Source organism: Micropterus salmoides, unplaced genomic scaffold, assembly GCF_014851395.1.
Source record: "Micropterus salmoides isolate LMB-PRFRI ecotype aquatic unplaced genomic scaffold, ASM1485139v1 Ms_hic_scaffold_1, whole genome shotgun sequence".
In the NCBI taxonomy this organism is placed as follows: domain Eukaryota; kingdom Metazoa; phylum Chordata; class Actinopteri; order Centrarchiformes; family Centrarchidae; genus Micropterus; species Micropterus salmoides.
In genome coordinates this window covers 23,313,329-23,329,009 of record NW_024040040.1, presented here as the reverse complement: position 1 = coordinate 23,329,009, position 15,681 = coordinate 23,313,329, and the positions used below count along the sequence as shown (strand labels likewise).

The 15,681-nt window shown below is 42.4% G+C and overlaps 1 protein-coding gene across 12 annotated transcripts in view; it reads left to right on the top strand.

The window, feature by feature from the left end:
* The window catches only part of gyg2 (glycogenin 2), a 107,621-nt gene that overhangs the window by 58,317 nt on the left and 33,623 nt on the right, over positions 1–15,681 (top strand). For 8 of the 12 annotated variants that reach the window (XM_038722837.1, XM_038722794.1, XM_038722779.1 and 5 more), the window contains 3 exons: positions 5,183–5,345; positions 6,928–7,054; positions 7,729–7,921. In XM_038722837.1, coding sequence (XP_038578765.1) covers positions 5,183–5,345; positions 6,928–7,054; positions 7,729–7,921 — 483 coding nt within the window. Of the gene's footprint in view, positions 1–5,182; positions 5,346–6,927; positions 7,055–7,728; positions 7,930–9,861; positions 9,942–15,681 lie in introns of all 12 variants that reach the window. The other 4 variants (XM_038722829.1, XM_038722810.1, XM_038722819.1 and 1 more) reach the window with 2 other exon arrangements.

Below are 15,681 nucleotides of genomic sequence, written 5' to 3'. Positions count from 1 at the left end.
GAAGGAAGCCATCTGACTGTGTGAGGGGCAAGATCGTTGATGTCTGCAGGCAGAGTAGGCCTAGAGCTCTCCTGTCTGACTGGTCCACCAATAGCAGAGAAGATGACCCCTTGAGACACAGCCCCTCCTCATTTGCATAATGAGTCAGAAATGCATACAGAAATTTAAAAAGGACAGGCAGAAATAAATACCATGGGTGAAAATAAATAAGGTAGAAAAATACAAAGGAAGAATAAAACAGACAAAAATATTAAAACACACACATAAATAAATATATTAAAAAAATTAGTAATAAATAAAGTTGAAGATTATAAGGGAGAATAAATAAATAAGGTAATTATAACAAAGGTGAATAAGTAAAGGCACTAATTAAAATATATACATTTATGTCTCCTTGTATAATTTAATTAATACCAACATTTATTTATTTACTTTATTTTTTTGTGTATTTATTTGGAAGCTTATTTATTTATTGAGCATTTATTTATTTCTGTATTTATTTCTGACTGTGTCAGGATCGGTCCTCCATAGCGGGGTGGGAGAGTTATCAAGCACGTAAAGTTTGGTTCAGATGTTAGCATGTACACTGAAGTTACAACAACTTCCTGTGTCATGGCGAAGACTTGATCTTTGACGCCACGCCACGGACACACCCATTGACGAAAACTCGCAAATAGCACAACTTTTCATCTTCAATGTCTTTAGAAGGCACAGCACAAATTTGAAGTCGGTCGGACTAAATCCCTAGGAGGAGTTCGTTAAAGTACGAAGTGTGTAAATCATCCAAAATTTGACGTAAAATTCAAAATGGCCGACTTCCTGTTGGTTTTAGGGCATTGCTCCAAGAGGCTTTTTTGTGCATCTGGACAAGATACACGTACCACAGAAAATTCGTGCACGTAGGTGAAACGTGCGGCGGGGGCTGCTTCGTTAAAAGTCACTTCCTGTTGCCAGCAGGTGGCGCTATGACTGTGGGTGAATGTCGGCATGTACATGTGTTCAGGGCGGGACTCTCATCCTACATGTACAGTTTGGTCCAGATGTGAGCATGTACACTGAAGTTACGACAACTTCCTGTGTCATGGCGAAGAGCTGATCTTTGACGCCACGCCACGGACACGCCCATTGACGAAAACTCGCAAATAGCACAACTTTTCATCTTCAATGCCTTTAGAAGGCACAGCAGAAATTTGAGGTCGGTCGGACTAAATCTCTAGGAGGAGTTCGTTAAAGTACGAAGTGTGTAAATCATCCAAAATTTGACGTAAAATTCAAAATGGCCGACTTCCTGTTGATTTTAGGGCATCGCTCCAAGAGGCTTTTTTGTGCGTCTGGACAAGATACACGTACCACAGAAAATTCGTGCGCGTACGTGAAACGTGCGGCGGGGGCTGCTTCATTAAAAGTCACTTCCTGTTGCCAGCAGGTGGCGCTATGACTGTGGGTGAATGTCAGCATGTACATGTGTTCAGGGCGGGACTCTCATCCTACATGTACAGTTTGGTGCAGATGTGAGCATGTACACTGAAGTTACGACAACTTCCGTGTCATGGCGAAGAGCTGATCTTTGACGCCACGCCACGGACACGCCCATTGACGAAAACTTGCAAATAGCACAACTTTTCATCTTCAATGCCTTTAGAAGGCACAGCAGAAATTTGAGGTCGGTCGGACTAAATCCCTAGGAGGAGTTCGTTAAAGTACGAAGTGTGTAAATCATCCAAAATTTGACGTAAAATTCAAAATGGCCGACTTCCTGTTGGGTTTAGCCTATGGCTCCAAGAGACTTTTTGTGCGTCTGGACAAGATACACGTACCACAGAAAATTCGTGCACATAGGTGAAACGTGCGGCGGGGGCTGCTTCGTTAAAGGTCACTTTCTGTTGCCAGCAGGTGGCGCTATGACTGTGGGTGAATGTCGGCATGTACATGTGTTCAGGGCGGGACTCTCATCCTACATGTACAGTTTGGTCCAGATGTGAGCATGTACACTGAAGTTACAGCAACTTCCTGTTTCATGGCGAATCATCGACGCCACAGACACGCCCATTGACGAAAACTTGCAAATAGCACAACTTTTCATCTTCAATGCCTTTAGAAGGCACAGCACAAATTTGAGGTCGGTCGGACTAAATCCCTAGGAGGAGTTCGTTAAAGTACGAAGTGTGTAAATCATCCAAAATTTGACATAAAATTCAAAATGGCCGACTTCCTGTTGGGTTTAGGCTATGGCTCCAAGAGACTTTTTTGTACGTCTGGACAAGATACACGTACCACAGAAAATTCGTGCACGTAGGTTAAAAATGCGGCGGGGGCTGCTTCGTTAAAAGTCACTTTCTATTGCCAGCAGGTGGCGCTATGACTGTGGGTGAATGTCGGCATGTACATGTGTTCAGGGCGGGACTATCATCCTAGATGTACAGTTTGGTCCAGATGTGAGCATGTACACTGAAGTTACGACAACTTCCTGTTTCATAGCGAATCATCGACGCCACGGACACGCCCATTGACGAAAACGCGCAAATAGCACAACTTTTCATCGTCAATGCCTTTAGAAGGCACAGCAGAAATTTGACGTCGATCCGACTAAATCCCTAGGAGGAGTTCGTTAAAGTACGAAGTGTGTAAATCATCCAAAAATGGCCGTAAAATTCAAAATGGCCCACTTCCTGTTGACTTTAGGCTATGGGTTCTTGAGGCTTTTTTGTGCGTCTTGATATGATACATGTCCCCAGAAAATTTCGTACATGTAGGTTGAACGTGAACGAGGGGCTAATCTTTTCCAATTTTCTAGGTGGCGCTAGCGAGTCATTTTGCCACGCCCATGTGCGAAACTTGTAGAATACGAAATTTTTCACCGGTTCTGACATGTTTGCAAATTTTGGTGAGTTTTCGAGTATGTTTAGGCCATGTCATTTGGGCCTACTTTGCAGAAGAAAAAAAAAAAAAAAAAAAAAATAATCCGAGCAAATTCAATAGGGACCTCGCACGGTCGTGCTCGGGCCCTAAATATATATATAATCCGAGCAAATTCAATAGGGACCTCGCACGGTCGTGCTCGGGCCCTAAATATATATATGTGTGTGTGTGTATATATATGTGTGTGTATATACACTACCGTTCAAAAGTTTGGGGTCACCCAAACAATTTTGTGTTTTCCTGAAAAGTCACACTTATTCACCACCATACATTGTGAAATGAATAGAAAATGGAGTCAAGACATTGACAAGGTTAGAAATAATGATTTGTATTTGAAATAAGATCTTTTTACATCAAACTTTGCTTTCGTCAAAGAATCCTCCATTTGCAGCAATTACAGCATTGCAGACCTTTGGCATTCTAGCTGTTAATTTGTTGAGGTAATCTGGAGAAATTGCACCCCACGCTTCCAGAAGCAGCTCCCACAAGTTGGATTGGTTGGATGGGCACTTCTTGCGTACCATACGGTCAAGCTGCTCCCACAACAGCTCAATGGGGTTCAGATCTGGTGACTGCGCTGGCCACTCCATTACCGATAGAATACCAGCTGCCTGCTTCTGCTCTAAATAGTTCTTGCACAATTTGGAGGTGTGTTTAGGGTCATTGTCCTGTTGTAGGATGAAATTGGCTCCAATCAAGCGCTGTCCACTGGGTATGGCATGGCGTTGCAAAATGGAGTGATAGCCTTCCTTATTCAGAATCCCTTTTACCCTGTACAAATCTCCCACCTTACCAGCACCAAAGCAACCCCAGACCATCATATTACCTCCACCATGCTTAACAGATGGCGTCAGGCATTCTTCCAGCATCTTTTCATTTGTTCTGCGTCTCACAAACGTTCTTCTTTGTGATCCAAACACCTCAATCTTGGATTCATCCGTCCACAACACTTTTTTCCAGTCTTCCTCTGTCCAATGTCTGTGTTCTTTTGCCCATCTTAATCTTTTTCTTTTATTGGCCAGTCTCAGATATGGCTTTTTCTTTGCCACTCTGCCCTGAAGCCCAGAATCCCGCAGCCGCCTCTTCACTGTAGATGTTGACACTGGTGTTTTGCGGGTACTATTTAATGAAGATGCCAGTTGGGGACCTGTGAGGCGTCTGTTTCTCAAACTAGAGACTCTAATGTACTTATCTTCTTGCTCAGTTGTGCAACGCGGCCTCCCACTTCTTTTTCTACTCTGGTTAGAGCCTGTTTGTGCTGTCCTCTGAAGGGAGTAGTACACACCGTTGTAGGAAATCTTCAATTTCTTAGCAATGTCTCGCATGGAATAGCCTTCATTTCTAAGAACAAGAATAGACTGTCGAGTTTCAGATGAAAGTTCTGTTTTTCTGGCCATTTTGAGCGTTTAATTGACCCCACAAATGTGATGCTCCAGAAACTCAATCTGCTCAAAGGAAGGTCAGTTTTGTAGCTTCTGTAACGACCTAAACTGTTTTCAGATGTGTGAACATGATTGCACAAGGGTTTTCTAATCATCAATTAGCCTTCTGAGCCAATGAGCAAACACATTGTACCATTAGAACACTGGAGTGATAGTTGCTGGAAATGGGCCTCTATACACCTATGTAGATATTGCACCAAAAACCAGACATTTGCAGCTAGAATAGTCATTTACCACATTAGCAATGTATAGAGTGTATTTCTTCAAAGTTAAGACTAGTTTAAAGTTATCTTCATTGAAAAGTACAGTGCTTTTCCTTCAAAAATAAGGACATTTCAATGTGACCCCAAACTTTTGAACGGTAGTGTATATATAATCTTAGCAAATTCAATAGGGACCTCGCACGGTCGTGCTCGGGCCCTAAATATAATCTTAGCAAATTCAATAGGGACCTCACACGGTCGTGCTCGGGCCCTAATAATCTTAGCAAATTCAATAGGGACCTCACACGGTCATGCTCGGGCCCTAATAAATGGAGTTAGTTTTTTTTATCTGGACTGGAAAATCTAGCAGTTTTGTCATTTGTAATTGTCATTTTCAATACTTTCTGAAACTAGATTGTATTTACCTGCATTAAATTGGGGTGCAGGCAGAAATGTCAGAGAGGCATATCTAACTGAAAATCTGGGGAAATACAAACTTGTAAAAACCAAACGATCTGCAAAATAAAATAAAATTAGTTTTGTTTCTCTGTAAGGCAGGTGAACTGTCCAGCGTTCAGATTAACCTATTGGACCTCTGATGGACCTGTTCCCTCTCAGGTTCTGTGTAACGTGGACGAGCTGTTTGAGAGAGACGAGCTGTCGGCAGCTCCTGATCCCGGCTGGCCCGACTGCTTCAACTCTGGAGTGTTTGTCTTTATACCATCCCTCCACACCCACACCCGCCTTCTGAATCACACCCTGCTGCATGGCAGCTTTGACGGTAATACATGACTACATGTCTGGGCTCCAACTAACAATCAAGGAATGCTCTGTGCTGTGAACACTGACAACTCAACTGAATATATTCATAGAAAATTTTAAAAAAAGAGGCTAGACAATAAAATGAATTTAAAATGAATGAAAGTGGCCCATTGTTCAATCAAGATACACAAGATACAACTCAGATCCATATCCAGATTTACAGCTACAAATCAATCTGCATTTATTTGTGAATTGTATTTTAAAGAAACAAGTCATGCATGAGTTTGCGGATTTTGTATGACACAGCTGTCTCAAAAGAATCAACACACTAGGTGGAGATTCATAGATATATTTCTATTGAAGAATTCTAATTGATGTACAAATGATGATTTACAAGTTGTAAATTAGAGGCACAGATTCAGATCGACAGATACAAATCACTCTAAATTCGTTTGTTTGTTTTATAAATTTCTGCATTCAAACCTTGTTTAAAGGAGATATCTAGTCTTTAGAGGGACCAGCTTTTATTTCCAGCTTTTTGTTTTTATTCTGGGACTACACTACAGCAGCTTTGCATTATCTTATCGTGGCCCTTTATGCAGCCCCTCAGTTCATCCTCCTGTCTGAAAGAAGTCGTTATAGCTCCTATCCCTTCAATGCTTCACTCCGTAAAAGCCAACGTTCTTCTGATTGGCAGAGGGGCAGCACTCAGTGCTTGTGAGCTTTGCTGCCTGTAAACTTGCAAAACAGCGATATGGGGCACTGAATTTGATGTTTATCAGACCACAAGTGTTTCTGGGGGACAGTGTAGGTATCAGATATGCTTGTTCTGGCAGATATGCAGATTTGATTTTGGTGAAACAGGATCATATTTTATGAAGTTTTTAGATGGACAGATAGCTTTAAAGTAGCAGCTATCTGCTGCTAACTGTAACTTGGGGAGACTGTGGCTCAGGAGATAGAGCGGATTGCCCATTAATTGGAAGGTCGGTGGTTCAATCCTTGGCTCCTCCATGCTGCGTGTTAAAGTGTCCTTGGGCCTTGTGTGAATGTTAGTTTCTGTTTGAGCACTTAAGCTCAGTGTGTGAACGCAGATGTAGTGTAAAAGTGCTTTGAGTGGTCAAAAAGACTAGAAAGGCGCTATAAGAATAGCAGAGGTGGTTTTCAAGGCCCAGTCTGTGAGTTAAATGAATGGATCTATCCATCCAATGTCTATAGCTTTTAAAGATTTTGACTTTACTTATCATGTGATGTTACTTGGTTCACAGCTTCACACATATTTGGTTAACAGGACTTTTACTGCAGCTTCTTAAAGGCTTAAACACAGTTTAGCAGGTACTGTTTATTAACCTTTACCCACTCATTTGCCCCGTGTCCATATTCCGCTTTGTTTTATTTGATTTGATTTCGCTGTGCTGGAAGTAATATTTGAGCAAAATAAATCCTAATCAAATGATTTGTGATCCTTTCTGCATCTGCAAAACAGACATGTCTGTGTGGGGAAAAAAAACAGTACGGCTGCTATTTATACATGTTAATGTTAGTAATATTATATTATATATAACAATTTTTATTTTCATATTATATATTGTTGCTGTCAGGAGGGGACCAGGGCCTGTTGAACTCTTTCTTCAGTAGCTGGCCAGTGGAAGACATCAGTAAACACCTGCCATTTGTCTACAACCTCAGTGCCAGCTCCTTCTACACCTACCTCCCTGCTTTCCAACAGTGAGTCTGCATTGCCAGTGGATGTTTCCCATTATAGTCTCTACACACTTTATTTCTGGATTAGAGTTAACCACATTTGACTGTTTCACCATCTTGGTTTAGGTCAACTTTCCATAGTTTGGGCCATAATTTCTATCTGTAATAACAAGACTGTACTCAAGTAAATGCCAATTTCCATCCATGATTTTCATACCACTATTCTGTATTTACATTCTGAGTAAGGTTGAAATGATTTAACTTAAATCAAGAGACAACTGTTGTGTGTGGGTCACAGGTGTGTGTTGCATTGAACATTACGTCATGGCAGTTATGTGCGCCGTTGCTATGACAACCAGCTACAACCGGCCAAACACGATGCGAGTTGAGCTGGTACCAAAAATGGAAAAGGGGCTTTAGCGACATCCAAGCACTGTACACAATCATGTGCCTTTGGTTTGTATTATATTAAGATTTCAGTGGTGGAAAGAGTAACAAAACTCATGTCTAATAAGCAACTGAGAGACAAAGCTTACAGGAGATTGGTTGAATATTTACTTAAATGGACATAACACATCACATGTTAGTGGCCTGTAAAGTTTGAGCAGCCCTTGTGGCTCTTTTTTAGCGCCTTCCTCTACCCACTGATCTGTTTGATACTGCACAAACATACGCAAGTTATCATTTTGTTCCCGCAGGTTTGGCCACAATGCAAAGATTGTCCATTTCTTAGGAGTACTGAAACCCTGGAGCTCACGCAACCAGAGAGACGACAGCCACTCCCACACCATGGAACAGTTTGTTTCTCTGTGGTGGACGGAATACCTCAGTTTCCCAACAATGTCTCTACCGGGGCCACAGTCCAGTCAAGACTGTGAGAAACCAAAACCGGTACAAACGTCAGTGTGATATGAAATCTTTATCTCCTCACTCTGATTGGTCGGTCAGCCAGGTAGGAGCATAATATGTTGCTTAAAAGCAGGGCACCTAAATGAAAATAGTTGGTTCCCCTCAAGCACAATCACACTGTTAACAAGCTTCTCTAGTCAGGGAAAGAAAGTTTAAAAGGCCTCTAATTCAGGTCTGTAAATTTTCTGTACTCTGATCATTATCTGTGAGCTCACACAAGTTAACTAAAGCTACAGCATCATTAATAATGACTAGAATTGTTAATTGTTAATCTATGCTCATGATCTTGATACACTGTGACCTAAAGACAAGAACAAAGCAACATTCTCATGTACTGCTATACGACGGGCATTGGAGCTTAACGTTAGGAAAAAAAAGACAAAACACCACACGATCATGGAAGATCACATCCTGTAGAATAAACCAGAAAGGCTGTAGGTTGACTTGTCATAGTGGGAAAAGAACAGGGTTACTAATAAAATTAATTCCATTCAGTGTAAACCATGACAGTAGGCCAGCATACACAATACCAGGGTTGTGGAAAGCAGCCACAGTTCATGTTATTAGTGTTTGACCACGGGGACACAGATTAAATTGATAATTTATGTGAAACAAACTAAACTTTATCGTGTGAGTCACTGAACTCAGTTTCCCACATATCCTGGATCCAGCTTTCAGCTATGACTGATTAGTGACCTATGACCCAGGACATCACCTGATTAACAATACCCCAGCACAACTTCTGCTCTCTCTCTTTTATCTGGACTCAATCACTGAAGCAGCAGCTGTCTCCCAGCTGCGACAGGCAGCACAGAGCAGATTGAACTGGGCAGGAAATCAGACGCAGAACAAAAAAAAGAAACAATTTAACTATGTAGCCTACTCAATCATAGTAGAAGCACAAACAAGCACTAATTACCAAATCAACTAAACCTAAACATTTCAGCAAAATCAGGCAGGCAATACGCTCTGATTCTGAAATGCTCCCTGTGGGATAAGCAGCCGTGTAGACCACAGAACAAAACCGGGTTGCAGAGAGCCATTGCTGGTAGGCCTAGTTGGAGCACTCCTGATACGCGTCTGAGATGCTTCCAGTTTAAGTTGACACCTGGCAGAGGACGGAACAAAACTGTGGCGCAGAAGTGATGCCACACAGCCGTACTCAGTAGACTTTTATAGTTAGACTTTCAAAATAAAACTAGTGGTTAACGTCGTGAAATGTCGGAATTTCGTTAGGTTTAGGCACCAAAACTACTCGGAAGGGATTATGATTTAAGTTAAAATAACTACATTACTTATGTGACTTAAGTTAAGTAATGTTACCTATGTAACTTACGTAACATAACTAAAAACCATCAGTATTGACTTTTTGTTCCACACGGGAAACAAACATGAGGCTTTTGGGTGAAAGTCCAGTTTCTGACCCAACTGTCCACCCCAACTACCTCCTTACTCTTACTTCCCATAGTGCATTGAACAATGACGCTAATGGCTGCCATGTGTCTTGGTACCGTCTTGGACAGCAAAGGATGTGACAAAGTGTAGGTATTTGACACCCTGAGAATGAGAACTCCTACGCCAGCGATGCGATTACCTGCTTAAGATCCCTGCAAGCCAGCTCATTTAGCCTGTGGCTATAACACATAGTCTGCCAGATAACTTCACATGCTAACAGAAGCAACGAAGTAACTTGGCTAAATGCCTAACAGCATTGCCAGCTAACAACTAGCACGCCAAAACAACTTCTCTTCCTCTACGGACTGGTATCGCACCTGGGCAAAACATAGCTTAACTGTGCATTTGGCTAAGCACAGGTCTGTTTTTGTTCAGTGCACATGTAATGTTACTGATGCATTTTCACTGAGGTTTTCTGTTGTGATCTTCATGGTTAACGCATGGTTATCATTTTGGTTATTATTTAGTGGGAGAGAGAGCACATTCCAATGTGCTGGACACCAGGCACTGTGAAGAAGATAGCCAAGGAACAGCCAAAGAGGAAAAGGTCTGAAGAGTATAAACAGTAGAAAGTTACATGAACAGTCAAGGATGAAGGCGTTTCAACGCTGGCGAAACCTCAGAGACTTGAAATTTGGGGAGGAAGCACTGAAGAGAGGGTTATATTTGTTTGGCAGAGTTCAAATATCAATAATACTTCTCCAGAATCACTTACTGTCCTGTATCTTATGTCACAAGCCAACTCTTAGCTTGTGACAAAAAAGAGATGAGACACAACAGGTTTGCAAGCCAATGGTATGATTTATTATAAAAGTAAAAGAATCAAATGATCACCAATAATATGTGGTGTGGCAAAGTATGACTATCAGTTGTGTCAGCAGTGAATGGATGAGTGAGGTGTATGTGTGAGTTGTCAGGATTAACCAAAGAAGAAACACAAGACAAACCCGGTAGGACATCGGCCTAGGAGGGGAGAGAACAAAAGACTGATCAGTCCTGGCTAAATAAGCTCTGAAGGTAGAGCTGCACAGGTGATTTCCCAGCCCAATCAGCCTCCCTGCCTGCAGCCTCCTGCAGGAGAAGGAAGCAGGAAGGGGGAGGGTCTGTAACACTTATGAGACTAAATTAGGTAATTGGCTATCAATTTCCTCTTTTTTAAGAGCTGCTGTGAAAAAGGTCTATAAGTCTGCAAATTGCTCATTTGTCTACAGAGATAGCTCTGTTGTTATCGCTGTGAACTCCAGACCAAAACCTCTCAGCATCCACTGGGGAGAGGTCAAAAGTACATCTTTACAGCTCACTAATATATACATTCATGTTTAAAGGTTCAGTGTGTAAGTTTTAGTGACATCTAGTGGTGAGGGTTGCGAATTGCACCCACCCTCCCCTATCCAAGCAAGTTGTATAGCTACGGTGCCTGAGACAGGACAAAGATGTCATCTATGAGATAGCAGAGAGTTGCCAGTCAAGAATTGAGGTTTCTTTTGATAGATATATTAAAAAGATACAACTCAGTTTATAAGAAGATTATATTTACTTATTTATTGTTACTTGTTCATTAATAAACAACAGCCACATCAAGAAATGAAGTGCTACATGATGTCTCATACTCCTGTAATACAGTATTTTACAACTTGGGAGGGTTGGCTCATCTGGACTAACATACCAAAGTAAATGAAGAACATCTCAAACACTATCACATCTAGTACATCAAGTATGACCACTGACAGATAACAGGACAATGTAAGCCTCACTGTTTCTGCACCACAGTCCATTATAAACCACATAATACATGAAGTTTACAAATGCATTGTAAGGTGATGATCAAGGCTCCTCTCACTTTGCTTACCGTAAAACTTCAATTAATAACCGAGTCCCAAATAGCCGCCTATCCCGTTTACTGGCCTGGTGTGGGAACACATTTTAACAAATAAACGCCTGCCTCAATTTAACGCCTGGTCTAGTTTTTATGGAAGTTGTTTGTATGTATAAAACCTCTTAAAGCCTGCGGGGTCGCCCGCTTTAGCTGCTTCTAAGCTGCTTAGATCGTTAATACAAATATTAATGTTTAAACGTATGGTCAATATGTCCGTATGAACATGCTACACATCGTTAGATCGGTTAGATTCTCTACAATGCAATAGTTCAGACCATTTAAGGGAAACAACAAGCCCCTAAGTCTAATTCTTGTAGATTTACCGGTGTAACCTGCCTGATACAAGAGAGAAAAGGAAAAAAAGTGATAACTGCCATTACCTTTGAAGCGCTCGTTAAGCCCAAATGTGTCGTTCCTTGTTTATTTATATTCCTTTTGTCTGTAAGGGTCCACCCATCAAAAGAATCAAAACAGCTTTTCATAAAAATTAATCCAAGTTGTGAATCCTGTCATGTGAAGTCCATTGCTCTCTGCAGTTCTCTCATCCTGCACCATGTTGTTGTCGTGATGTTACTTCAAAATAAAAGCGCAAAAACTGTCTATCGAAGCTAGATCAAATGAATGGCGTGTATTTGATCTTATTTGATCATTTTTATACAAGTATTATTCTGTTTCATAGTATTTTCAGTTTTGTGCAAAAGGAATTAAAGGCCTGTCCCATATGGACGCCTGTCCCAAATATAGGCAGGGTCAATTCAGTGATTTTAGCAAATAAAAGCCAAGGCTATTATTCAAAGTTTTACGGTAATTAGATAAGCAATCTGCAAATATTACCAAAATCCATCCATCCATCGTCCACCGCTGCGTATCCTGCGTACAGGGTCGCGGGGGGCTGGAGCCAATCCCAGCTGGCATCGGGCGGACAGGTCGCCAGTCCATAGCAGGGCCACACATAGACAAACAACCACTCACGCTCACACCTAAGGACAATTTAGGGTCACCAATCAACCTAGGCCGCATGGGTGGGAGGAAGCCGGAGCACCCGGAGAGAACTCACGCAGACACGGGGAGAACATGCAAACTCCACACAGAAAGGCCTGGGCAACCAGGGTTTGAACCCACTGCACCACCGTACTGCCGATATTACCAAAATGTCTTTTTTAATTTTTTAAAATACAACAGAAACACAAAGTAGTACTGACAGCCATAATTTCAGCTTGTGGTATAATGGTGCAATGTTTTTAATGGGCATTTAGCATGTGAAAGTACAAATTACACATTTGTGTGCAAAGTGGCAAATCAATATCCAAAAACACCTTTTTTTAATGCAAATTATGGACCATCACCAGCCATAGTAATGAAAGTATTCATTATTGGTCACTTGATAGGCACATGGTCTTGTTATATATCACCATTAGCAGTAAAAAGAAATACATGTTTTCCACCAATAAAATGTGAAGCTTAGCTCCTGATCTGAGCTTCACTGCTGTTACAGTTTCATTACCAATAATATTCATCATCTGTCTCAAGAAGGTAACGGCACATTTCTGTCCACGTAACAATGCCATAACAGAGGCTTGAGAAGAAATACATGAAATTACAATCCAACTATATATTTTTTCTACCAGCGCAGTAAAAGTTTAGCTGGATGATCTGAGCTTGAATGCTGGAAGCTGCCGTTTTATTGCCAATTAGTGATCAGCTGATTGTCTCACAAACCTAACCGACAAAGCCAAAACAGAGCGCTGGAGAGAGAGAGAGAGAGTAACTACATGCTGTATTTTACACCACAAGCCAAAGCCAGCGCTGGAGAATAAACCAATCCAACTAACCTTACATGATTTTTCTTCCAGGGCAGTAAAAGTTTAGCTGGCTGATGCTTCCATGCTCTAAGCTAACGTTAAGGTTTTATTGCCAATTAACGTTACTGATCAGCTGATTGTCTCGCTATCATAACCAGCAAAGCCAACCCACAGGCTGGAGAATAAGTAGGCGACATGAAATTAATGCAACTACATATTGACAGAGGAAAAACCTCACCTCTCTCGTGATTATAGCCAGCTTCTAGCTAAAGCTATCAAACAACAGCTTTCATTTGCATCGCTAAAGTCTGACAAACTTAAGTTAATTACCTGTCCAGCAGACAACAGACAACTTCAGCACCACTTTTTTGTCCAAATGTCACTTCTCTTCTTACTTCTAATAAACCAGAGGACTTCTCAGAGACTGATTATTATTATTATTATTATTTCCTCTTCTTCTTCTACGGACACATTTAATGTAGTGACGACACTGCCAGAATTTTACAAGGAAAAGAAGAATGCCGTGATGAGGAAACGCGCTCTGTAGCGTTGTTTGTCCGTTGTTGGCTATTGTAGAAACATGACGACAAAATGCGGCGACCTCCATAGAAGGGGGTGCCCGCGGTTATGTAGATAAAAATGGCCCATTCTAAGGTAATAAAAAGATAATGGTTCATTATGTAAGGTCTTTATACACCACTGAAAACATAGTTATGGATATTAATTGCATTTCTGTCAATAGATCCTCAGAAATATTACACACTGAACCTTTAAAAAAGGTCAGAGTCAGAATAAACTGCAGAGCGTCTGTTCATGGAGATGAAGCAACACGTCACCCAGTGCAGCAGTGAGGCTCACTGCTTTAATAGTTTTAACAACAATGGAGCTCTGTTGCTCAGAGGAATCAGAATCAGAAGGAGCTTTATTGCCAAGTAGTTTTACACATACGAGGAATTTGCTGTGGTGATAAGGTGCTACACGTAGACAAACATACAGTTGACATAAATAAATGTAGAAATATATAAATATGGAATGGAAGAACAACATTGCAGATATATACATGAGAATTATTCTGGGTCTGTGCCGTGCAGAAGTAACGTAACGGAAGAGAATATTGTGTACATATAAATATATAAACTGACAACATAATAATACAACAACAAAGATCAACAACAAATATGCGCAACGTGCCAGGTCTGTGCACGACACGAGATGAAACAGTATATACATGTACAGAGACATTTGTATCATTTGCAATGGGGGAGTGTGAGTGGGGAACCCGGGACTTGTTAATGAGGCTAGCTGCAGACGGGAAGAAGCTGTTTTTGTGGCGAGAGGTTTGGGTACTGATGGACCGCAGCCTCCTGCCAGAGGGGAGAGTCTGAAACAGTTTGTGTCCGGGGTGGGGAGGAGTCAGCTGGAATCTTTCCTGCACGCGTCCTCGAGGCATACAGGTCCAGAAGAGAAAGGAAGATTGCAGCCAATCACCTTCTCTGCAGAGCGAATGATGCGTACCAGATGGTGATGGAGGAGGTGAGGATGGATGGCGGTGTAGAAGTGCACCATCATTGTCTTTGGCAGGCAGAACTTTAAGCTGCTACAGGAAGTACATCCTCTGCTGAGCCTTTTTGATGATGGAGGTGATGTTCAGTTCCCATTTGAGGTCCTGGGAGATGATGGTGCCCAGAAGGCGGAAGGAGTCCACAGTGGTGACTGGGGAGTCACAGAGGATGATGGGGGAGGGTGGGGCTGGGCTCTTTCTAAAATCCACAAATATCTCCACTGTCTTCTGAGCGTTGAGCTCCAAACTGTTCTGGCTACACCAGGTCACCAGAAGGTCAATCTACCACCTGTTGGCGGACTCATCCCAACCTGAGATGAGCCCAATGAGGGTGGTGTCGTCCACAAACTTCAGGAGCTTGACAGACTGGTGACTGGAGGTGCAGCTGTTGGTGTACAGGGAGAAGAGAAGGGGCGAAAGAACGCAGCCTTGAGGGGATCCAGTGCTGATGGTCCTGGAATCAAAGACATGTTTTCCCAGCTTCACGTGCGGCTTCCTGTCTGTCAGGAAGTCTGTGATCCACCTGCAGGTGGAGTCAGGCGCGCTCAGCTGGGAGAGCTTATCCTGCAGCAGGGCCGGGATGGTGGTGTTAAAAGCAGGGCTGAAATCCACAAACAGGATCCTGGCGTAGGTTCCTGGGGAGTCCAGTTGCTGGAGGATGTAGTGAAGGGCCATGTTTACTGCATCGTCTACATCGTCTATCGTGGGGCTGGCCAGCTCTGAGGAGGGGGGGAAGAAGTGGTGGACTGATAGTGCTTTCAGACCAAAAGCGAAGCAAGCGTTCGGGGCGGTGAGTTTACATACGAAGTCAATGCAAAGACGCGTAGAGCCGCAATTTCCTGTTGGGCGGCGCGAAGTGGCGGGGCCGGCGGCGCAAAGGCAACACGAAGGAATTCGCATGACGCTGAGTCGCGATAGTCTATCAACGTTGAGATTGTCTGTACGTCACCGACAGCTTCAGAGCGTTGTGTGGAGAGGGCAAGGCAGAGCGGGGGATTGAAAATCTGCTGGCTGGTTTAGAGCTGCTAAACTTGGGCTACAGGAGCAG